A 25,961-nucleotide genomic window follows, 5' to 3' on the forward strand; every position below is an offset into this window, starting at 1 on the left:
GATTAGCTTTATTCGACTCAGGTATCTCAGTCGTTGTTTTACTATTAAAAGAATAACTGAAGAAACTTGAAAATAAAGCACAACGCAAAAGAGAGTAAAAGAATTATATAAATGACTGTAAACGCATAGCTTTTTATTACATACCATAAGTAGGGGACAATTTTTTACGAATTATACACATATATTTTCAGACAATGGAGAAAATACAATTTTATATTAAAAGAATTATAAATTTTCATCATTTTTTATAATAAATGCGATAGTAAATACCGGCGATTTATAATATTGATAGATATTGATAAACATAATTAACATTAACCAGCAAACATCAACTAATTGCATAATGTAATTATTAGTTATAATTTCCTAACTGTTAGGTTATGCAACATGTATAATGTGTTAAATTATATATTGTTGAGTGGGGAAAATTTTAACTAAAAGACAACAAATATACTCTTATTGTTAATATTTACTATCATAATTTCCTACTCAAAACAATGTATAATATAATTTAAACAAATTTAAAAACGGCTATTAGGAGTCATCACTCCTAATAGCCGTTTTCAAATTTGTTTACACTATTTTATAATAAGGAGTCCTTTAATATTATGATCGCTTTATAATATAATTGTTATGTACAACGTGTGTTATATGTATATATTACTGAATAGACCATTATAATGTTGCTGATAATTTTATGAAGTCCAAAATCGGAACACATGACGTCCCTTATGCCAGTTTCTACCAATGTAGGTTAACTTTAATCTCAGTTTAACTGCTCTCAATGTTTTCTAATGTTTAGAACGAGAAAGAGTTGAAGAGTTCGTTGAACGAAGATTAAAACTAAACTACATTGGTAGAAACAGAGAGACCCTAGACACATCTTTTAGACAGCTGTCGCACAAATATCTGCAAGACGTCTGATCGTAACTGTCTTACATCTTGAATTTAAACTTTTAATTGTTTTCAGAGATGTTATTGTTACGTATTTACCGGGTATTCGTATCGTGACTGTGTCAAGATCATATATCGATCGTTGCTTCGCTCTCTCTCTCTCTCTCTCTCTCTCTCTCTCTCTCTCTCTCTCTCTCTACTGTTTTCGTTACTTTATTGATGCCGGTTCACGTCGATAACGGTTATCGCGAATATCAGTATCAATATATCAATTGCAGCTAGATATTGTTCCGTTGATGAACCAGCGGTGAACCCGGTCTGTCGACGGTTGCCGTAACGATATAGTATATTGTTACTGATAATAAGGCATGAATCGAGCAGTACGTACGTGGAAAAGGGGAGAAAAAGGCGTCGATGCCGACGGAGAGGAAACGGAGGAGCTCGCGTGGTTTCTCGCCAGCCAATCGCGCTCACGGATTGTGGTCCGACACGAGAGCGCTGGTGGGAGGCCCACGACCAGCTGGTCGCGCGGTGCGGGACGGTGTGCGGTGCGGCTGCGGGACGGATTGCCGTCGTTGTCACCGTTCGGCTGCGTGATCTGTGCCTCGGAGAGCCGGGAGAGGTGCGAGTTCCGGGTGTGTGTGTGTGTGCATCGGTCCATCTCGTTAACGCGTGAATGCAACGCGCGGCGTGATAAGGACGCGCCGGAGTCCTCGTCAGAGTTCGTCGGACTTGGCGCGCGCGGAGCCGCGCGGCTCCAGAGGGAGAGAGCGCGAGAGAAATTGGGAGGGGCGAGAGAGGTACGGCGCCGCTGCCGCTGCAATTCCTGCCAGTTCCGATCGACGATGCTCCCCGTATAAGTGTCCTTCCCACGCTCGTCCCAGCTTCATGCGGCTACGTTGCGCGTGAACGACAATCGGCGATTGTCGGTTTCCTTGTTCTCTCGCATTTTTCGGAGCACTCCTCGCGCGGAGCTATAAGCGGCGAGTTGCCAATTCGGTCCGTTCATTTCTCTCCTTTCCATCCACCCGGCACCATCCACCTCGGTGGTCTGTCATCTTTTCGGAGCTCTCGGCACGCGGCCGTTCTCTCTCTCTCTCTCTCTCACACACACCTCTCGTCAGTGACAGCCAGGTGCGCGTGCACTCGCAGAGACTACGCCGACATAGACACGATGAACTACGGGGACATGCCGAACGTGGATCCTGCCAGGTAAGTCGCGGGGTTCCCCCGCGTTTTAACATGTATACCCACTTCTCCCTCGATGTCGAAACGACTTCAAGTCTCACGTTCCTTTCGTTAGAACCGCATCTCACGGCAAGTCGCGCGACCACATTTTTGTGCCGAGTATATACATACCGGATACCGCGTAACTGCACGAGGCGAAAATTTGTTTTCGTTCGTATGGCCGGCCCCGCAAAAGTCGATTGGCCAATTTTGGAGCAGTACACGGTCGGGCGAGCTAAATGAAATCGCGACTTGAACACGTTGCAACATAATCCCCAGCCACGTATATGATAAGGCCTTGACGAAACTTTTCCACAACGGAACGATCTGCGTGCAAGAAGCCGCTCGATGAACGGATGGGCCGCAAAACTCGCCTATACGTTCGCAAGTGTGCTCCACTTTGAGGTGTTCTACACGAGAGCTGTGGTATTGTGGTTGGGATTGAATCTCCGTTCGCGTTGCTTGATCTCCAAACATTTTTGCACAAGACAAATACTCTCTAATAAATCCTTCAGAGTGGGATCTATCTTTAAAGAGTGAAAGAACGAGTTAGTTTCGAAAAACAGTGGCTCAATTTTCGATCTTTATAGAGTGATGATTCACTCTGACCGTAAGAGTTTTAAAGCATAACTATATATATATATATATATATGTAAGTATTGTGTGAAGAGGAAAAGAGAAGATTCTGAGTGCAAAAAGTGCAAGCAATGCGAAAACATCGGTTTTTCTTGCCAAGTGGAAAACACGTCCCTGTCATGCTTTACGCAATGCTTCCGTAGGTGTACTTTTTTATTAGATACTTTCTTCATGATCGAGTCACTGGCTAATATTACATTTGCCCGTTTTTTTCGTACGACACATTTTTCAAACGTTACCATAGCACACAGGTATAGAGTTTTATCAGCCGTACTTTTTTAAGGGAGCACATGTATTCTTTTTCAGATAAAACTTCGGGTCGTTAGTTAAAATTTTTTATTTATAAAAAATACGACTCCGAATTTTGGAATCTAAATGTAAGATTTTTTTGTATCTTCCACGCTCCGTTAACAGCATATGACTCTGTATAGCCTTTTATACTTGTTTAATTTTGATGTTTTTTTTTAACTGTAAAGAGTCTGTAATTCAATTTAAATTCACTTCTTTTTATTTATTTATTTATAAAATTATATTAATCAGAATTGTTAATAAAAATTATGTGTTTTAGAAATTTATTTTATTAAACGCCCCTACATTTAATACTTCAAACAATTATACCACTTTCCGCCCCGGAATTATCTATTTTTTTATAAAATATATATATGTATTCTTTCTTTTCTTTTCAGATATAGTAATCCTATACGTACAAAAAAATGTTAGCAGTAAGACAAAAACATTAAGAAAATTGCTACTATTTACATTACGATCTTACAGTCTCTACTGTGATTGGCTGATTCGCTTACTGTTCATGTTTTACTGTTTGAGTTTCTTTGTATGCCATGATCTTTAATTGGTTGCAGGACAAAGAGGTTTTTGAATCTCTCTCTCCTATAGCCAATTAACAGGCTTGAAAAATTTGTCATACGACAAGAAACGAATAAATGTTACATTTATAGCCTCAAACTTACTCTACAATGTGTGTTTTAACGAAAAAGGCAATAGACAAAGGGAGAAACAGGAAACAAAGAGCACATTGTAGATTAAGCTTGATGTTGCGCGACAATGCGATGACAAAACGAAAGGACAAGAAAAATCTGAGATATCTCAGAGGAGAAATGTGTATTTCGTTAGACGTGTATTTCGTGTTTGCAATCTCCCTAGTCAGATAACTAGCTTTGCAACCTGTACCAGCCGCACAGGTTGTAAAATGCGACGACGAATGTTGAAACTGTAGTTTCGTATAAAGTACAGTGCACGCAATGTCGGACAACTCATACACTTGTATCTATGTAATTATATTATTATTATTATACATTCACTGTCATTACTGACTTTAGGAATTTCCTAATCGAATGCGCTGGGTTTGCATTTAGACTCGAATTTTGGTATTTTCCAGAGTTCTCCGCACATGTGTAGAAAATTAATATATATAAGTTTGAAATAAGTAATGTTTTTTTTGACTATTACACACGTTCCACTGATGTAAATATTACATTACGAAAATTAATAAACGGCGCGTGTATCTCTCAAGATACATTATATTTCATTAATTTAATAAGACACACAAAGATGATGTAAAATCCAACGGAACTTGAAATATAACTGGTTTCGCGCATAGCAAATTATCTATATGATTTATGCATAAGCATTATATTTTTGTATCAAAATATCAGACATTTTTAGTGTTTATTTTTTAATAACATTTGCATTCTTAATATAATATATCGCAACAGCGAACAGTAATGTTCTTCCTTAAATTTTTTTTCTTTGAAAAATTTATGAAAACAAATAATAAATTTTATAATTCATTAATTTAAATATTTTATTATGTTAAAACATTTCACTTAGAATCACTCTTAATAACACGCATTAAAGATTTTTTAATTTTATAGTAGCAGCAAAGTAATTATGTATGCGAGTTTTTTTACTGGTTCAGTAGTTAGTGATTTTTTTTATCGGCAGTAAATCATTAGTGTGGTTTTAGACAAAGAGAGATGTAATTTTATGACCAAGAAATTATAAGGTCTTTTATTAATTACAAGTATAAAAAATATGTATGTATTATATAACGAATATATATATAGTAATATATATATTTAATTTATAGACTATATATTAACTAATATATAGGTTTAATATATTATTATTAATAATATTATATCATGTATAATGAGAATATATATTAATCATACTTGTTATCTCTATAATACGTTCTTATTTGCTTTTAATGATTTTTTAAAATTAATCTTTTTTTAATAATACGATATATATTTTACATAAATTATTTATTAAAATAATATTCACATACTTTTTTTTATTATTGTATTTAAAAAAGATACTGCATTTGCTATACAAAATTAAAAAAAAACGATTAATGAATTATACCCTAAAACACATTATTTATAAAAATAGCTTGTAACTTTTGTTTCAAGTAATTTAGGTATTATGCCTGTAAAATTTGAGCTCGATTTACCATCCCGTTCCTGAGATATAACATATAACCAATCAAACTTCGCAGATTTTTCTATATTTATCATTGTCGTATAGCTATTTCCGCCGTGATATGACACGAATTTTTATATAGCATCGAAACCTCTTTCAAGAAGTTAATGAAAAACGAGTCTTATGTAGTTGAATTGATGAAGGAACATGTGTAACAAGACCATAAATATTCACCATATGATATTAAAGTTTGAATCAATAAAAAACTCTTGATTTTATACATTCTCTCGAGAATTGACGAAGTCTAGTAGGTATGGCAACGTCGCACTTTCAATACAAATGTGATCATCACATAGATTTGATATATCTCGTCTCTTATCAAGAGTGAGATTATGTCATTTCTGTCGTTTCTTCGCAAGAGCCGCTTTGCATTTTTCTTTTCTTGCTAAAACTTTACTTTTAATATGTTTTCCTTTATATCGTAATTGTGCGGACATTTTTGTCTTTTATATAAATTTCTTTAATATAAATATTTTAACAGCGGTGCTTGTCACTGTATTCGTCTACTGTTACGCTCACGTAACCGTTGTTACGTTTTAACGCATGGAAAGTTTCATATTTTTCCCTAAACCTTCTTAATAAACCTTGTTCCCTGCCATTATTTTATTACTTTCATCAATTACTTTCCTTTCCTTTTTGTCCTTTTATTTTCCTTTCAATTTAACCCTTTTGAATATTTCCCTTTTGAAAACCTCTTTCGAATATTCAGTTTTACGATGTTTTTAGAATTATAGGCAAAACAGGGGTACATGTCTAACGAATTTATTTTATGACTCTTCTTTAACAGACTCTTGAGTCATCGTTACTTTCTTCCAGGTTTTCCTTATCCCTTTTACATACATTTTTGGTACTTAAAAATCTCACGTTATTGGTTGGAGCTGATAGAAGACTCCACCTCTTTAGTCAATGAAAAGATCCTTCTAGCTCAGTTCGAGTTAGTCTAATTTTCTAAGCCGTACTCTTGTCATCAACCTTAGCTCGCTAGTCTACAGTTTGCTTGTAACACCGTTGAATAAAGCTTGGTCAAAAGACAGTCGTCGAACCTTTTCTCATTGGGCGCGTTCAGCGGACTCAACAGTTGAGTGAGCGCTCGCTATTATTGGTGTATTCTTTTAGATCATCCAATCAGAATTTTAGATCTGGAAGAATACACGAATAATAGCGAGCGCTCACTCAATTGTTGAGTCCGCTGAATGCGCCCATTATTACAAGTTGCGGCGTTCTGCGCTCGTAACACTACTCGTAAAAATGTGACGTTGCCACGATTTAATTTCTCTGATGTACTACGTAGATTTTCCTTCTTTTCTTAAATTAATTTATTTTATCATGATTTAATATTGCAAGTGCATAAAATACATTGTTTTTTCATTTTTATATTTTACATAACAATATATATTGATTTAAATTGAGAGTTATGTTTGAGTCTGTCTCCTTTAGTTGGGGTACAACTATATCTTAAAGTAAAAAAAGTCAGAGCATAATGTTAAATGAAAGAAATTAAATCATTAAGAAACGTTGAATATTATAAAATAATAATAAATTATTGTATAAATATGTATATACATTTTGCATAATTATTGTATGTATATCATATAATTACATGAATGCACTATTTGTAAAAGACGTACGTATGTGTATACATTTTGCAATTTATTATTCAGAATTATGTCTGACGGATATAATTGCGTCCGTTAAAAAAAAATCGAACGCAAAAGAAATGATTGGCGAAAGAAGCGGTCACGTGCGCATCGAGGCGCAAAGTAGCACTCGAAGGAGTGAATTTGGAAAGAATTGTCGGCGCAATTTTACGCGAAGCACGTCCCGCCTTTCGGTCTTGGTCATCGTCTGTAGAAAGTCTGGCATTAGCTGTGACTTTACCCGTGACACCATTGCCGCGACTTTGCCATCACTACGAAATCTTCTTGTAGCGAAACTAAATAATGCTCTAAACACACGTTAATTTTTTTACGACTAGTATAAGTTTGTTTAGCGCTTATTGTCAGAAATACTTATTTATCGATCAGAGCCAATTATAATAATAGCCAATAAAAATAATAATATACTTCATACTAATGAGTCCGATCAAAGTTTTCTTTTTGTGGCCACATTGCACGTGACAATGTCGTGAGCGGAATGTTCATGTGATAGCATTTGTTCAGTTTATTGAATATTACATAATAATCACGTGATAAAATTCTACCTATCTTCTTGAAAACCGACGTACGATTTACAGAAATCATATCTTTATGTACAATTTGCGTGTGTCGAAAGCAAATTGTTGCATTGAAAAAAAAAATTTACTAAATTTGAATAATGTTGATATATGTTTTTAGATAATAATTTTGGGACACGTGTAATGGAGAAGAAAAGAAAATTAAATGTTTCTTAACATTGCATCGATAAATACTGTTTTTTTCTTTTTTTTTTTTTTATTTACGATCTTTGCTGTTTATTGTTAATGTTGGTATTTAGCGTATTATACCGTAAATGGAAAAATTTAGGCGGTTTCTCTTGCATCTCAAAGCTTGAATTTAATGGTTTTAAAAATATCATTGTCACATCTTTAGAAAGGTCATCATGATGTTTTAGCGAACTTGAAATATCAATGTCGTTTATCGGCTATAAATGCTGTTATCGTACCGGCATGGCACTTGTCGTAACGCCTGCACGCAATGCTTGTTAGCTATCATAATTTTAATTTTTAATAAAGTAAATGTGTGTCTTGAAAAATTTTACTATTTTTACTATTGATATGTTGTAGTGACTATACGTTATAAATAGCTTTGGAAGAATATAATATAAAGTAAAATATTTTGTGAAGAAATATAATTTCGTTAGTTTATTATACATCTTAATCAAAATGTATTCTTATTAAGTCTTAACAAGAATCGTTATCAGTAATATTCTTGAGAATTATTTTAAATACATTATAATTATATATACATATATCTCAGAATATATGTATAAATAATATTTTATTAATTTATACGTATATGTGAATAATCTATCGGTATATAATATATTATATATATAACATTACATAAATAATAAGACATTATATAAATTATATATATTATATAATTTAATAAAAGATCTTATATATGGTTATAATTACTTTATAGCATTCTGAGATACTATTAAAGCTGTAAATTTTCTATAATTGCGCAAAGTGAATTGAAATGGACAGAATCATACACATAATTATACTAATTACACCTCGCCGTAAAAAAATTTCACGTGATTCATTTTGGGCATTAAAAATTTCTAAATGAAGCATTTTTTACATGGAACATATATCTAAATAACGAATTTATGTTACTGTTAAAATTAATTGAGTTTATGTCATGTAAATTTCAAATACAAGATTTAAAAAATAGTACATTTTCTGTTACGTGGTAATGCAAATATTATGGAAAAATAAGTTTAAAGGATATCCGATATTTTTTAACACAAAATTTATACATGGATATGTATTTATAGATCGAGTCTCGTAACGTTTAATTCTTGGTTTTTATTTTCCGCTGTCTGTCATTTTTTATAAACTAAGTTGATTCTTTAATAGATTAAAAACAATTTTTTGTATTAAAAGAATGATGATACCGTAACACAATACAAGGATAAGAGATTCCTCTTTTATACTTTATTTGTTTATATTACACTACAAAATCACTTCTAGACGATTCGCTCGCGCAATTACGCTCGTTATGTAATGCAGACGTTCCAATGAAAAGAGGTACTTTTGCTGACACATATTATGAATTGTTGCGTGATTTTTATGTTCTTTACGTATTTTATTATGGTGGCCAAAGTTCAATCTTTACGTCTTTTCATCTGCGATTAGATCATTATAAGGTATAATATAAGCGTATAAAGCTAATGCTTCTTGACAATAGGAAGACGAATTAATATATGATATTTCTACAAAAGGTTTAAAAAGCGCCTTTTATCTCTTTATATTTGATTACAAGACTAGACAGTTTATTATAGAATCCCGTATATATATATACTACACACGAGTTTTTCGCTTACAATTCCCATACAACGCAAATCATTTCAACAATAATGCAGCAACATTGCAATATACTAACAATATCGCAGTAATATTGCAAATATGTTACAGTAATGTTGCTGTGCAAGCTTCTGCGCTGTCTTGGGTTACAAAATGTGTAAATTACTGAAAGAAAATTCGTCCATTTTGCACATAACATTTGTATGTAAAATCTTCAAATATTTCGAACAACTGTGAAATGTTGATTGTAAATTGTAAGATTAAGGAAAGAACATATTCTGTGTATATATTTTAAGTAGTTGTGTTTTCCTTTAATTGTTGTAAATACTACATACGATCTATTTATAGAATAAACGATTTTCCGTATTTTATCGAGAAAAGAACTTGAACTTGAATAAAAACAAAGGTTATATGCAAAATGACTGAAGCATTTCTATTTACAGATTTGCAATTGCAAAACTATTCAGACATACGAATAGATAAAACTATTTTTTTTTATATTGACGGAATATTTATAGAAATCACATAAATAAATATTTATAAAGTCATTTAATACAGTTTTCTACAACACTTTTACTTTTATACGTTTGTATTCATTTATACGTAATTTTGCAATTTTATGCATTATGTATTCCACATGCATTATGAATTCCGAAATTTTTTAAAATATTATTTGACTTAAAGATTTATGCATATACATTATAAATATTTACTGAGACTGAGATATTTGTCCAAAAATAGATAATTGTTTTTTGTTTTTTGTAATATATATATCTTATCAAGAAGAGAGAAAAAAGATCCTCTTACCTAATCAAAAACACGCTATGAGAAAGTGATATTTTTTCAATTTCTTGATATAGCTGAGTTTGCGTTAACTGGATTGCAAAAAGTGTTTATCGAAAAATGACGGTGCGGATATTTTGCAAGTATTCACGATTATAGACTTCTCACAATATTAAATAAAAATGTTGACTATAAATAGGCATTACTCTGAATGAATAGGTATTGTATTGAATATATTGAATAATGAATAGATTTTTCAAAAACTAAATAAAATTATAATATAATTCCAACTTTTTATAATAAAGCTTATAAACAAAAAACCATTTTTAATATTTTACCTATGTAGGGAAGGTTCCGTTTGCTTAGAAGGGCTTGAAGCGTATAATTTGTGTATTTAAGAAATAGAAGTAAATGAAACTTGAAAATTCAGATTGCCTGAAATGATATCATATAGCATAAATATTTACTTTTATCGTTTTGATTAATCAAATATTATGCAATCTCAACAATATGGCAACTTTTATATGAGATATTTAATTAGTTGATTTTTTATGCATTGCATTTTTTATACAACTGTATAAGTTTTAATTATAGATAAGCCTTTAAAGAAAAAAAATTTTGAAAATTAAAAATATTTATGAAAATGGAGAGTAAATATAAATAGTTAAAAAATATGTAGTCGGTATTTTATTCATAATTTTTTATTCGACATTTTTATATTGAGCTGCAAAAAATATCGAATATTCGATACTATCGGATAGCGATAAATATGCCTACTCACGATCGAATCTTAATCATCGTAATATCTATATTTCTACATCTGCATTATTTGCAAAATTACGGATGCACGATGTATAAAAGGTGCGTGAGAAACTTATCGGATTTATAAAACGCATACATTGTTCACAAAGATCGACAATCTGTTCAAAGAGCGACACGTGCCACGTTTAATTAATCGATTGATAGCTTGATTTAGACTGATAGTACCTCTGGAACCGTTGGAGCGATGCATGTCCGTCACGTGAGCGTTGCGTGTATCGATAAAAGTTACGACTGCGACTAATTGCTTTTAAGTGCTGATTCTTTATGAACATCAGAAGGTTATCCCGACGAGACAGTTCGCCGACCTGATAAACGTATCGAGAGTGATAGTTCGTTTAGAGAGTTTGTCAGTGAGGCGTGTAATTGTACGATGAAGATTAGGGGCATTTTTTTCTGCATATTATAATTGCGAGCATGTTGTGATTAGGACAGTTCCTGCGGTTAATTTATGCGTAATTTTTAAGATAAACAATCGATTGCATTCGTGAGGAAATGTAAAACAGATCTGAATGATTTATATACTTTTTTAAAATGGTATTTTATTCCTAATGAAACGTTCTGTTTTTTGTTTATATGTTAATAAATTAATGATTACTCGGAATGAGTACAATAATTTGTGAATTATAAATTACGAAAATAAAATATGACCATGCGAGGAAATATTTTAATTTCTTAATTTGGTTTTCTGGAAAATGAGATGTTTGCGAAAATAACTTATTCTATCATTCCATATATATTTTGAAATGAAGAATTATTCTTGATTATATTATATTTTAAAAATCATCTTATATGTAGAAAAAGGCTATTTTATCAATACGATACAAGAACTGAATTGTTCTGATAACAACGTTACAAATCAATTAACTGTTAAATATGATATCAATAAGAACAAAGTACAAATTGTAAAGTACAAGTTTCTTTAATTCTCTATTACGTATATTCAGTGTACATAACTACATATTAATGAAACCTGTTTCTTATGGAGTACAAATTAGTTCGGTCCGTTTTCCAAAAGATGATTGCCTCCAAAGACGAGTCATTTTTTTAAATGGAATTCGAAAATTGCCTGAGAGATGGGAAAAAATAGTGGCCAGCGATGGACAATACTTTAATTAATCTGTTCATTCGTTTTGTTTTGAAATAAATGCATTTTTGAACACAAAAAGCGTACCGAACTATTTGTACACTTAATATTTAGATTTTTTTATACTCTTAATATTACGAACTTTTTGATAATATTATGTTGTATACCTATTGTATAACTTTTATACAGAATTTAACGATCAAGTAGTAATATTGGTAATAATAAATAATATTAGTAGTGCATGTTTATAAATGTTTATTATCCAATGGAAATTAAATTTCTCACATAATCGAATTTTGCTATGAAAAATTGTATTTTTCTACATCATTTACGACAAGCAAGAATATTAAATATTTTTAATTTGTATTTATATATGATTTTATCTTAATAATTGTATTTGTATAATTATATAATTACAATATATATAACATTATTTTATGTTATATATTTATGTAATTACAATATAAAAAGAGGTAAACTAAAATAATCATAGAAAAGTGTGTTTGCAACATTTCAAACGCAGTTTCAGAGTTTTAATTACGCTTTTACAAACTACAAAAAAATACATTTACGTAATTGTAAATTTTTGTCGTTAAAGCTGACCTTGTGAGGAACGGATGTTCCGATGATCGATTTCGCAGTAGTATTACACAATTCACATATGTTATATATCTTGTAAAGTGTTGATGTTTCGTTAGACTTATTAACATATCTATTCACATGTAATTTTTGTTGATATTGGGGGTCAAGTTTACTGGCACAAAAGATTGAACTGTATAGAAATTATTGAGATATGAGAAAAAATTATGAGATAAATTTGTGATGATCACGATTGCTGTCTTTCTGATATTGAGCGTAAACCGGTTTTTCGAATGAATCTTCGGCTCTCGCAGGTAAAAAAATCTGCGAATAACCCGACCTCCAACAAGATAGTGGAATTTCAATGGAGTCGTTGGTCGCCCGCCAAATACTAGTCAAAAGATTATAACTATATTGTGGTTTTTCCGAGAAATTGTACAGCTCAACAAAATTCCTGTGGAATAAAATGACTTTTGCATATTGTAAAAAATTCCGAATTTGTGAACGAAACATGTAACCTCTTTTAATTAAATTCCTCAAATATATTAAATGTAATATATATCGGGGAAACCACCGTCGATCTGAATTGCTAAAAGGATGCCGAATCGCGTTAAATGAAGATATTTGAGTTGTTCCGGGAGCGAACAGTGAATCATCACAGAAGTTCCCCGATTTATCAATGAATAAAATTTTTCTTTTTTAACGATATGCAATTAAATCCAGAATCGGAAATGATAATGGCATGCAACACTCAACCGTTTGGAGAATCATTACTCTCTGTATACCATATATCCGGCCGCAGTTGTTCGGGTAGTAATCACGCACTATATAATTCGTCATATGTTCGTGAATTGCATGCTCGATTTCTCCTTTCTTGTCCCTATATTTCATGCATCATATTGCTGGTTAAATTCATCACGAAATGTTTGTCACGAAAAATCACGTGTGCCATCTTTGTCATTGGATGACTTCTTTGATGAAACGCGAATTCTTCTGCATGGAATGTTTTTTACGCGATTGTTCGTATGCGAACACATAGCTAGCGACAATTAAAATGCGCGGGATGAACGTTCGAGATCTTTAGAAGCAAAGTCAGATAGTGGAGATGTGGGATCAATGATTCATGCATTGTCATATTTTTATCTCGTTCCATTGTGCTAAAAATACGCACTTATCATGTTAACTTTATTGCAGAATCATTACTATGAGCCAAGTACGTTTACTATTAAAGTACGTTTACTACTGGTATAATTATGTTATGTATACTGAGAAAGAAAAGTTGCTATTTCAAAAAAATATTAATTGATTCAACTAAATGCAGTCACGGGCTGTCAAGCAAATATTTGTTAATTCAAACAAATAATATGTTGATATAATTCACGTATATTTAACTGAAATATATATAAATATTTGAACTAAATAATCACTACAAATTATATAAACGTATTTAATCATGTTAATAACCTTTTTTCTCAGTATATACAGATATTCTTCGTGAAGAAAAGTCACTTTAATTTCTCTCTCTGTAATGGAACTTTATTTTAAAAAACTTTTGATCGAGTCTTTATATACATACATATACAAAATTGTCTGATAATATCGCTAATCAGTGCGTGAATATTTTTATATCAATGAAAAATTATCTATTAAATTTAGGAATTATAATATTTATTAAACTTTTCATTAATGTTATAATAATCTATTATGTTAATAAAAGAAAGAGTAGATTTTTTAAAATGACAGATAGTAATTGCTTGTCGTAATTTGATGCAGGAGATGACTTAGTATTTGTGTTTGAATGATAGTAATGTGATGTTATAATAAGATTAACTGTTTTCTCACTTAACTGTTTTTCTGTAAGGCATTGTATTTAAATCAAGATTATTTTTGCTTCCTTAATGTCATAAATATAACTTGCAAAACGAGTTCTTTGTAAATTTATGCATTCCTATATCTCTAATCGTCTATTACACAATTTTAACTGTTATTACCTGGAGATACATTTTAAATAAGACTGAAATAGACCACCCATATAAGTAAAAAGAAAATAAAGAATTGTTGTTCATTATAAAACTATATAAATACAAAAATAAAGAACATTGTTTTGCACGTAAAAACGTGTCCAAATTCTTTGCATCGTTAGATCACATAAACAGCAAAAAATTCTCTCTCTTTCTTGTCTATGATAACATTAATAATATACATATATTGGACTGTGAAAATAATAAGAAATCGTATAAGTAATAGATTTAATCGCATAAGTGTAAGCCTAAGTTTGAGAGAGTCTGCTAAAAAAGTTTTGAAGCTTTAGCATTTTTTGAAAAATATATATAAATATAATTTATCTTTTGTGTTATAACAATAATTAAAATTTATTATATCATTTTTGACATTCGTATATGCATATCTTGTTGCGTCCGATTTTATATTCTAAATAGATATAGACGCTTTTATGAGAATCTATTTGATATATCGAGATATATCTATTCTACATGACATTTGAATCTTTTCTTAAATGCATACGCATCGAGCATGTATATAATCTTTTGATATACATTATTCAAGGCATATTATGTTTTATATAGTTTTTTACTTATTGGTGTAAGTGTAGGCATTATACAGGTTTTTCTTCACGTAGCATTTTATTTTTTTATTACATGTTGCTTTTTTGTGTTAAACAATTATCTGCATCACTTGATATAACAGGGTAACTTATATATGTATATATATGGCTTATGGCTTACCTTTTAACTTTGCGATTTTGTTTAATTTTTTATTGAAAACTAAAATTGAAAACTGATCATCACATTTAAAGGATGAAATATTTTGAAACATTAAAAAATATAAGCTTTAAAAAAATTTATATAGATGTAATAAAAATTTTGAGATATGATGTATCCATATGACTTAAGTATGTTTTCCTTTTTTCGCAAAAAAGTTAAAAAATGAAAAATAAAGTAATAATATACAAAGAACTATTTTCCAAACACAATTGCTTTATTTACTTTTCATTTATTTACATATTTTCATAATGTCTAACAGAGGGATTAGAATTTACAATCTAAAGTAACAAAAGTACCAAAAAATGTTACAATTAATGTGTGTTTTTACAAGGAAACACGACCAACTGTCACCTTCCGATTTTGATGAGCTTTTAATACGCTGTTCTATGGACAAAAATAAGAGACACGTATTTTTTTATATCGGTTAAGTCACACATTGAAAGGGTGAAAACTTCCTTTAAAAAAATAACGGTTTTTTTCTTTCAGAATAAACATCGTTAAAACTATAAGAGATAAGAAAGATTTTCCAAAATAAAACTTTAATGGCTTCAAGAGTACTTTAGAACTACATATAATAAAAAATAATTAAGAAAACATTTTTTTAATTATAATTCTAGTAGAGCAACATACTAAAAGCTCGCATCAAAATCGATGGGGGACAGTTGATTGTGTTCCCTTGTTAGAACTAATATGGCCAACCTAGACATACAAAGAGTTTCCTTTCTTTGGTTATAAAGAAAACGTTAGGATGAAAATAAATTAAAACATAGTGTTGTAAAGTATAAATAGATAGAACTACGATAAGATGAATTACGGAAATCAATAGCCATCTCTTAATAGTTATAGAAAGCAATTACTTACTTATGAAATATTAGATCATGATCACGGAGGTTTGCATTTTGCTTATCTGAACAAAATGAACAAATTGAGCAATAAACTGATGGGTCAGACGGACAGACTGCATTAATTATTAGTGTTATCTGTTGAATTCATCATGTAATTACTCAAACAAGCAGTAGAGCATATTGGGTTCGATTACCTTATTATTCTTACACTATTTTTCTGAAATCATATCTGACGACGCAGAAAAATAAATCAAAAGTACATATCATATGAGATTTGCTTGATAAATTCCAAAATTAAACATTTAAAAAAAATAATTCTGAAAAGTCTGTTTTAAAATTAATAAATATTCCAATTTATTTTATTTTCTTAAAAATTTTACTTTTTAGAAGAAACATTTATTTACAAGTTGGTTATTAACTTTTTAAAAGCAAATTATAAAAAATACTTGATGATAAATATTTCCATTATATATTGCGTTTATTATTAGGTACATATAATTAGCGATGAAAAAGATTATCAGTGTGACGTCAAACTGATGATATAAAATGTTAATGCGGTATAATATAAATCTGACTTGTATATTTAATTACAGATTCTAATTCACTTATTAAGTTATGGAGATAAATAGATTAATAGATAAGTATAATACGTAGATACTTTTTGGAAAATAATTCTTTCCATATTCTTACATATTAATAAATATGTTAATAAACTTATAATCTTATGATGATTACATGCGACAGTAGTCTGAAATGAAATCAAACAATTTCCATAAATAGACATAGCATAATCCTTATAAATATTTCGATTAAGGTACCACAGAATTACTTGAAAATCTGCGTAAATATATGTTATGTTTATATATTGAAATTCTTTGTTTACTTACTTGATTTTGCAAACATCGAATGAACTTCATTATCATCTAAATATGTTACATAATACATAACATTTCCGTTTTAAAGAAGTAGGTATACTTATGTAAAATTAAAACTCGGAATTATCGAATCTTATTGATGCTCTTTATCTAGGATTCCTATTTTACTGTTAATAATTTTACGTGCTGTGTAAATAATTTTATGCTTTAATTTATTTTACGGACGAATAATTAATGAATTTGATGCTCTGTTTTGCGCATTTCATGTTTTCTACTTAAAATGATACTTATAACTAGAATAAGATTAAAGATCTGTATTTTATGATAATTTTTCATAGAGAAGAATGAGTGTATATACATGATTGAAAACTTATAACTTGTGCGTATATTATTAAAAATTTAAATCTGTACATTTTAATTTATAATGGCTTATATCCTGTACTTATATATACATATACGTCATACATAATAAGTTAAGAAGTAAAACTATAGTTTTGAATATTAATAATGGAAAAATAGTTAGTATGCATACATAATAAACACATCTGATATGCGAATTCTACACAATGACAATTAACTTTTAATCATTTATACAATATGAGTCAAAAACTATAATAACCTCGATATTAAAATTTTGGATTTATTCTTGAAATGTTAAGTTTATTAACTCTTTCAAAATACATTATTAAAATGATTTATTTACAGCAATGTAATATTTAAAGGTATACTTCTGGTAATACGATGCTCTATAGAAATTATACAATAAAACACGAAATATTGTAATTGTTTGAAAACATTTTATGCAATAAGTATAATAACATAATATTTACTATGGATTTTGCATAATTTAATAAGAAATTTTGATCGATTATTTCATTAGAAATGTATGATATAATATATTTATTTGTAATAATAGTAAAACTTTTTTAAATATTCATGATAATGTATTTTGACAATGTTTATAATATAATTATGTGAATATTTTCTTCATTCGGAACTAAATTTTTATATTAATTACGATTAATTTAACAATATTATACATATATGTATATTCTCTGCTTAGACATTTTATCATGTGCATTTTGTATTTCCTGTTTAAAATAATTAGATTTCAAAGACCTAAATTTTTTGCGAACAATCATCCATGTATATGCACATTAAAAAATTATATTTTAATTTATAATTATTTATTGTCTGCTACTGCTATTGGCAAAGAAGGCTAAATCAATGCAGCAAATTTAAATATTAGTTGAACTATGGTAATTGTGATTATATAGATTAGTATATGCATATATTGCATATATTATTTAGAAACATGAAAATTAATAAAAATTGAATGTACTGCAAAAATAGAGCTGTAGAAGTCAGTATGAATAGAACATATCCAAAGTATTGCATATTTTGTATGATTAGTCTCATAAAAATAACATAAAACACTGTTAAATATTAAAAAATTATACTTACCAATTTCCATAGTTAAATAATGTTTTGTTGTTTTTAATTTTAAAGTCTGTCAAGACGTATTATTTTAATACAAAATATATGATTAAAAGACCAAATTTAATCAATTTATTTCTATAGTCGAGTTGTTTATTCGATTACAGAAAAATTTTAAAGTAATCATCGTTTATATTAACTTTATACACTTATTAAATAATAAAATAAATTTAAATCAAATTTAATACATTTTTTTCGGTTGATCTCCGTTGTTAAATTAACGACATATTGGATAGGAACAGTGATGATCAACCTATAAGAATAACTTAATTTGGATATAATTTGGCACTATACAAATTTAACAGTGAATATAATAATGAAATACTAATATATACATATTTTTATTCATAAAATATTTTTACATTAATAACACAATGATTTTTCAATATTTGAAAAACATAAGAATTGGCATTGTTGTGTTATAGTTACAATAAATTCCGTGCTGTGATTTAACGAATACGTATTTTTGACGTGACGCCGTGAATGCAGAGAGAAATTCTGCATTGGTTAATCTATATCTACAAGTCGATATTAACTTCAATTAGCATTTCTTAACATCGATCGCAAGTACCGCCGGCACGATGAAATCAAGTTCTAATTCTTTCAATAAAACGCACATTGCGGAAAATGCACTGGCGGCCAGCGAAAGCGATCGACGATCTTTCCATACTTTTGCTGTCGGTGCGTAATTTTCCGGTAGATAATAGCAACGATGTGAATCGTGCGAATTGGCGGAAGTTATGTCGACAACTATTACGTCAGCAAAAATTATGACTCTTCAAACATATTTCAAGTCTTCAATGTGTATGATTTATATGGGTATATGTATATGTATGAATACACATTTTATGTTTAATTTTAATTTGATCTAAAGTGCACACGCGCGCGTGATCAAACTGATTTAAAAGTTGATTTTTATTTACATTTAAACAAATGTATATGCACACATATATATATATATATACACACACAACTTAATAATTTTTGATGTAATTTATATGTTTAAAAATGAAATATTATTAGAAATGTGTTTTGAAAATGTTTTATATATTTGAATTTTTCAACTACACAAGTGAAATTAATGATAATAATGATATATTTCTATTATAGATAAATTGTAGATTTGATATTTCGTATTTATAAAATTTTGCAGTGTTGATGCATTTTTTCACGAAATATTGGTGCATGCATTATCGACAGCATTGACAGATGTCCTAAAAAAGATAATCGGTTATCGTCTTATCCTGTTATGTGTGATAACCACTGCTCTTTTTCCTCGACGTGATTTTTAAATGTATTCTAAATATCACACTTCGTGACCTTGCACGAGCATCCCAAAAAGTATTGTGATTATACACGTAACATGTGTAATTATTTATTTGACGTAATATTCTATAAATTAATTATTTATATAATGCATAATGTATATGTATCAATGAATAAGAATAAGTATGTTCAATATGCAAACTAGACGATATATTGATGAAAATTAAATGTCAATGTACATTAAGTCTTTTGAATTTTCTTTATTTTAATTTATTAAGAAAAAAATTATGAAATGCACATTGAAAAAATATTAAATCTCCAGTAATTATAAGAAATACACGAAGAGATCAAAAAGTAATAAAAAATTATTTAAACATGATAAATTTAAAAACGTAATACGTAATTATAATTTGAATATTACAAAACTTATGTAAATTTTTGGTCAGAAATCTTTTCTTCTATGAAATTTAATTTAGGAAGCAGAACGTGTGTGTTAAATTATTTGAATTTTGCACAAATAAATTATTATCACGACTGTTATTACAGTAATTCATGATGTATTTATATTATGTACTTTATATGAGTTAATTAATAAGTTTAATATTATTACTACATACATTTTATTATTATTTTTAATTCTATTACTGTAATATCTTTAATACTACAAACAAATATTATGGAATAAGCTTACAAATGTTCGTTCGGTGATTTTAAATCAAGTGAGATCGCGTTTCGCTGAAGAAATGCATCGTTCTTTTTCTCGATACCCTTCAATCATGATGTAAAGGCGCGTTTCCTCTATTGAGCACATAAAAGAGAAAGAGAATGAGAGAGCGGCGAATGATGAGGTAGAGCGTTACGTATGTCAATCGTCTTAGAAAGTTCACCGGTGATAGTACCGACGCAGAAAGTGGACGATGATTTATTGTATAAAATTGTAATAATGACACCACGATCTTACTTATTTGAGACGTGTATATGAAAAAATTTAAGTAGTGTTCTACTTTTAAAGATCTTCAGATTGTATCGATTCTCTACGCACAATGAATGCTTGATTTAATCAAGTAATAATTATAATTGTATATCTTTCTCTTTTTCTTTAGACCGGAGGTCTCTTCCACAAATAATTCTGAGACATCCGTCAGAAAGAACATGTGAAAAGGAATATTACCGAGAGTGTCATTCTGAAGCTTTTTTTTAACGTAAAATTAAACAAATACCCAGATTGTTGATTGCACTTCGGTACATACTTATTCCACAATTTAGACTTTAGTAGAGACGATTAAATGAACGAAAAGTACTTATAGTGAACACTTTTGACGCTATGAAATGTTTACTCTTCACTGAATATCACCGCGCTGTATTGATCTTGCTCAATCGTTAAATCCAAAGTCCAGAGTAATTCCGCGCGAAAATTTTTTTCTCCCGTATCATTAGCGAAGTTCATCAAAATTGCAAATAACTCTGTCTTCTCAGGAACGTGACGTATTTTACACATGTTGCGTGTGTGTACGCTTGAAACATTACTGGGAAGCGAGATATGTACTTTCGCGACGTCATATCCTCCTTTAACGTAACTCAGCACGGTTCTTTATTTTTACAATCTTGTCTCGTTTCATTGCTTGACTTATTGATAAAATATATGTTATCTCTCTAACACACGAGAAAAGCATTCCTAGCATTATTGGCGTTTACCTTTTCGATTATCTGTGTTCACGGCGTACGGATTGCCAGCTAAAGAACCAATTCATTCTATATCGTTTATGTATTTTACCATATTTGAAAAAAAAAAACCGGTTAATGACGACAGTGACTGGTTTGGTCATTAGAACTATGAGCACATATGTTGTTTGACGTCAGGATTTCGGCCAACGAGAAACAGGTACTTAAAATCGAGCGGCGAGAAAAAAAAAAGAAAGGCAGTGGGGGATCGATTGAACTCCGCGCGACTTTCGATAGCTGGTCAAAGGTGATGATCGTGGACGGTGGCCAGGGGTAAATACCGGAATAATTGTAGGAGACGGTCGGGTCGGTCCCACCATTATCATATAATACGCACTCGCGTCCTGGGGTCAGCGCGCAGAGAGCTTTGCATGGCAAATATACGAGCCGCAGACGAATATTCATCAGCAACCACCGCCGGTCTTTACCTTCTTAACGGACGTCCGCGAAGTTAGGTCTCTCTGTCGGCTTCGGCAAACTCGTTCGTAAAGTGGCCTTACGGGTGATATCCAACGACGTTCGATCGTAGACAACGAGGTATCTTACGGAAGGTTATTGCATACAGGATGTTGTATTCCAAACGGTACGTACAGCCATTGGTTAAATCTTGTCACGATGATTATTGCAACGCGGCAACATCATTTCGACGTTTCTAACCATTCTTTCTCTCCGAAAGTAAAAAAATCGCGAAACTTTGTGATTCTTTTCTAACTGTATACTTTTAACAATCTTTTTTTCTCGTGAAACGTACAATTCCTTGCTACGACAGTGGTAATAGATTCGCCACGATCGATTTTACGTCGAATCGTTTCTTTCGCAGAAGAAAACGCGTATTTACTGATGTATCTAAAAATTTAAAAAAATCTGAAACTAATTTTATTGAACTATCAATAGTAATTATGCAGGACATTCAAGCTGGTTACTAGAATGTCAAAATTTCTGTTGACATTGCTTGAGTTTCCATAATTATTTTGATAGGTCAATAAAATTGTTTTTATTTTGAGATACTTTAGCAAAATCGATTTTTTCGTGTAGATTGGAAATCTGGAAATGTGTTGAAATTTTGTTGATCTTTGCGGATTCTACGGCGAGAATTAACGGGAAGTATCACTTTTCAAGGCTCGCAATTGCGTTTAGACCGTTCGCGATTTCAGCTGTGGAATTTAGCATCTGCCTGAGGCAATGGTTCACTTTGAACACATGATTCTCAGTTTCCCTAAACGAAGCGCCACGCGAAAAAGAAGAGATACACTGAACGGTACCTTGAGTAGGATCTCCTCGAAAAAGTGGCACGGGTTTCTTTGCGTTATTCCGACGTTACTCGCGATCGAGGTTTTACATACAGGTGGTTCTCGTATCGGAACAACCTAGTTACAGAGCCTTTGTTGAAACGACTGACTTCACAGTAACGTGATCTCCATTTTGGAATTTTTTTTCTCTACAGAGAAATCTGCAGACAGCACTGCTTAAACGTAACTTGTATCTTATAAAAAAAATTTTTAATAACTTGGGGGAGTTGATATAAGATAATTAGCGACTTTAACTTTTTCTCAGGAATTACATTTGCTGTTCGATAAACTTTGTATAAAAATTATATAGCGCGGAATCTTTTAAATAAAAATACGTACGAAATTATACACTGTCTTTAAATAAAACGACTGAGACTAAATTAAATTTTACTTTCTATAGTTTAGAGTGCAGTATAATATATCGTTTTATGGGCGGACAATAAATTAAAGAAAAAGTATTGTATGTCACACTATTTATATTGCTTTTTGAATATGTTCGATATACGCTTATACAATTGCGATAACATATGTAATTTTGGAAAAGAAACTTTGCCTTTGGCAACTCCACTGTTTTTTAAAATTATTAGTTGTAATTTATTATTAGTCCCATAGTAATTTTATTTACAATTGACTAATAAAACTTGTTCTTAAAATTTTTAAGAAAATTATCATATCACAGTAGTAATATCCTTATCTTAGAAAGTAATTACCAAATGTATGAGCTTTAAATGTATTTCTCATACTTATCGATAATCTGATTATTGGTTAACGAGACGAGTTAGAAAGAAATTCTATAAATAAAATAAATTAAAATGAGATGTGTTAAAGTTTGAAATATTGAAGTTGGAGGAAAATTTCTCAAATAATTATTTCGGGCACTCTGATTGAATCTGATAATAATTTCTGATTAATCGAGATTTTAATATAATAAAGGGAAATAATGTTTATACGCTAATTGCGGAAACTGACATTCAGCAGTTCCGCATCGGTAGGTTAAATCAGAAAGGACTGTATACCGGAATTTTTTTTTATGTCCGTATCAATGGAACTAAAGACAAATAGTATACTCGATAAGTAATGATTGTGATCTGATTTCTCCATCCACCGGCGTAAGGGAGATAGTTGATTTTCGGATGCATGCTGGACCGGGCTGGTGCAAGTAGGACAAAGTAGACCTATAGTTGTAAGTGGAACACTACACAGCGACTATTTTTAGCGCGTCACCTGAGACACCTCGCTTAATTTCGCTGTCCTTAATCAGTCGAGGATCGATGTAACGCTAGATGAGACGCTAGAACGCGCTGTTATTTTCTCCGATGAGCTCTTCGTCCCTTTTAAAGGGTTGCTGAAGGTACATACACACAGCGAGTTGTCGCGGACTTAACGTAGCTGCGTTTATAAATAAGACACTCTACGTAACAATATATTGCATTATTAAATATTGTAGAATATTCAAGAAAGAGAAAGTCGCCGTCGCCCGTCACTGCGATCATTGTGCAAGAAAGCAATTTGCAATTCGAACTTGTGATGTTTGCGAAGCAAATTGCACTTGCAACTTAATCATGATAAAATTACGTTTTAAATTTCCTCCGTTTTTCCATTGAAAGCGAAGACAAAGTAGCGAATCGTCGGTATAATACACCTTTGCACCTTTGCACAATGCGCACTTTTTACAACTCGCCCAGTCAGTGCATTTACAGTAAATTTCCATTTCGTTCACGTATTCGCTATGCAAGTATCGGCGATTAACATAACAAAGCGATTTCATGAATTCGGCTGAGGGAACGATTGAATATTCATATGTGAACGAACAGTTGGAAACTTTATTGCAAATTTCAGCGATCGCTGGTTAATGCGAAATCGCCGTAAACAAGTTCATCGTTGGCGAGATAAGTTTCGCTGCAATTACTCAATTAATGAAGGTCGCTTAATTAATGACAGGAAGCTTTTTAATTCAATTTATGAAGCTTAATTGTTTCACTTTTTGTCTTTGCTTTTTTGCGAAACAAAGATCTATAATACAATATCATTGTTGTTTACGATGTCAATAAATCTAGTTGCAAGGTTGTTGCATTGTTTATTTGATACAATCGAGAAAGATTTAGCATTGACAAAATTGATATTTCTTCTGAAAGTAAAAAATGAAGATTTTGCGTGTATTTAAAACGAATATTTCATATTCGTTATATTTATACTTTTAGATAAAGAGGAAGTAATTTTTTTTTTTTAGAAAAATATCTATTTTGGTAAATAAATTCTTTTTTGAATATTTTTTATGAAGATAAATCAAGATATTTTTAATTTTTATTGTTCTATATATTTTATACTGATACATAGCATTTAAATAGTTGATAAAATGCCAATGTTGTAAGAATATAAAAATATTCTTTTCTATTATATATATATTACATAAAGATAAACAAAGTTCTTATTTATCACAATCAACAGAATTGATTGATGTGAAGAAATAAAAAAATGTTTGACTTTAAACATTATTACTCTTATTTACTTTTTTCCAATAATTATAATAGCTATGTAAATTCAAGCTTATTTGTCTTCGTGCATTTCTTTATGTATAATAAAATTGATTACTGAAGCAGACGCATAAAACATGAAAAATTAAATAATTATAGACTATTTTAAATTATGTTTACAAAATTACACTGCAATAACATAATAATTTGCCGTAATTTGTTGTAACTTCACTGAATCAACATTCAATTCTATCCATTCGGGATATAATAAGTCAAGAAGATTCGCATTAATATAACATTTGCATTACCATGTAATGTGTTTTGGGAAGCTTGTGGAGGAAGAAAGGGAGTTATAGAATACTATTTTGTTTTATAACTTAGATATGTGATATAACTTTTTTGATACAAGTTTATTAGTCAAAGAGTGTTACCAATTATGCCATAGATGAAAGTTCTTTAGGTAATTTACAAAATACTGAAGGAGAAAAATACGGTTATGGAGGGAGGACATGTAAATATCACTAATTACTATATAATATAACTTGATATCGAGTAAACACACCTTTCAATACAAAATGTAGTTTAATTACATCATTAGAAAGCCACATTCAAGGCTTCCAAGCTAAATTAAAGTTACAAAATGAATATCAACATACTTTTCAAAATTACGTAAA

The 25,961-nt window shown here is 30.4% G+C and overlaps 1 protein-coding gene across 1 annotated transcript in view; it reads left to right on the forward strand.

The window, feature by feature from the left end:
* Positions 1-1,621: 1,621 nt before the first annotated feature.
* The window catches only part of LOC108773085 (uncharacterized), a 29,453-nt gene continuing 5,113 nt past the window's right edge, over positions 1,622-25,961 (forward strand). Inside the window, exon 1 of the mRNA XM_018538801.1 lies at positions 1,622-2,106. Within this exon, the coding sequence (XP_018394303.1) occupies positions 2,069-2,106 (38 nt within the window). The 5' untranslated portion in view covers positions 1,622-2,068. The remainder of the gene's footprint in view (positions 2,107-25,961) is intronic.

This window comes from Cyphomyrmex costatus, unplaced genomic scaffold, assembly GCF_001594065.2.
Source record: "Cyphomyrmex costatus isolate MS0001 unplaced genomic scaffold, Ccosl1.0 scaffold199, whole genome shotgun sequence".
Taxonomy (NCBI): Eukaryota; Metazoa; Arthropoda; class Insecta; order Hymenoptera; family Formicidae; genus Cyphomyrmex; species Cyphomyrmex costatus.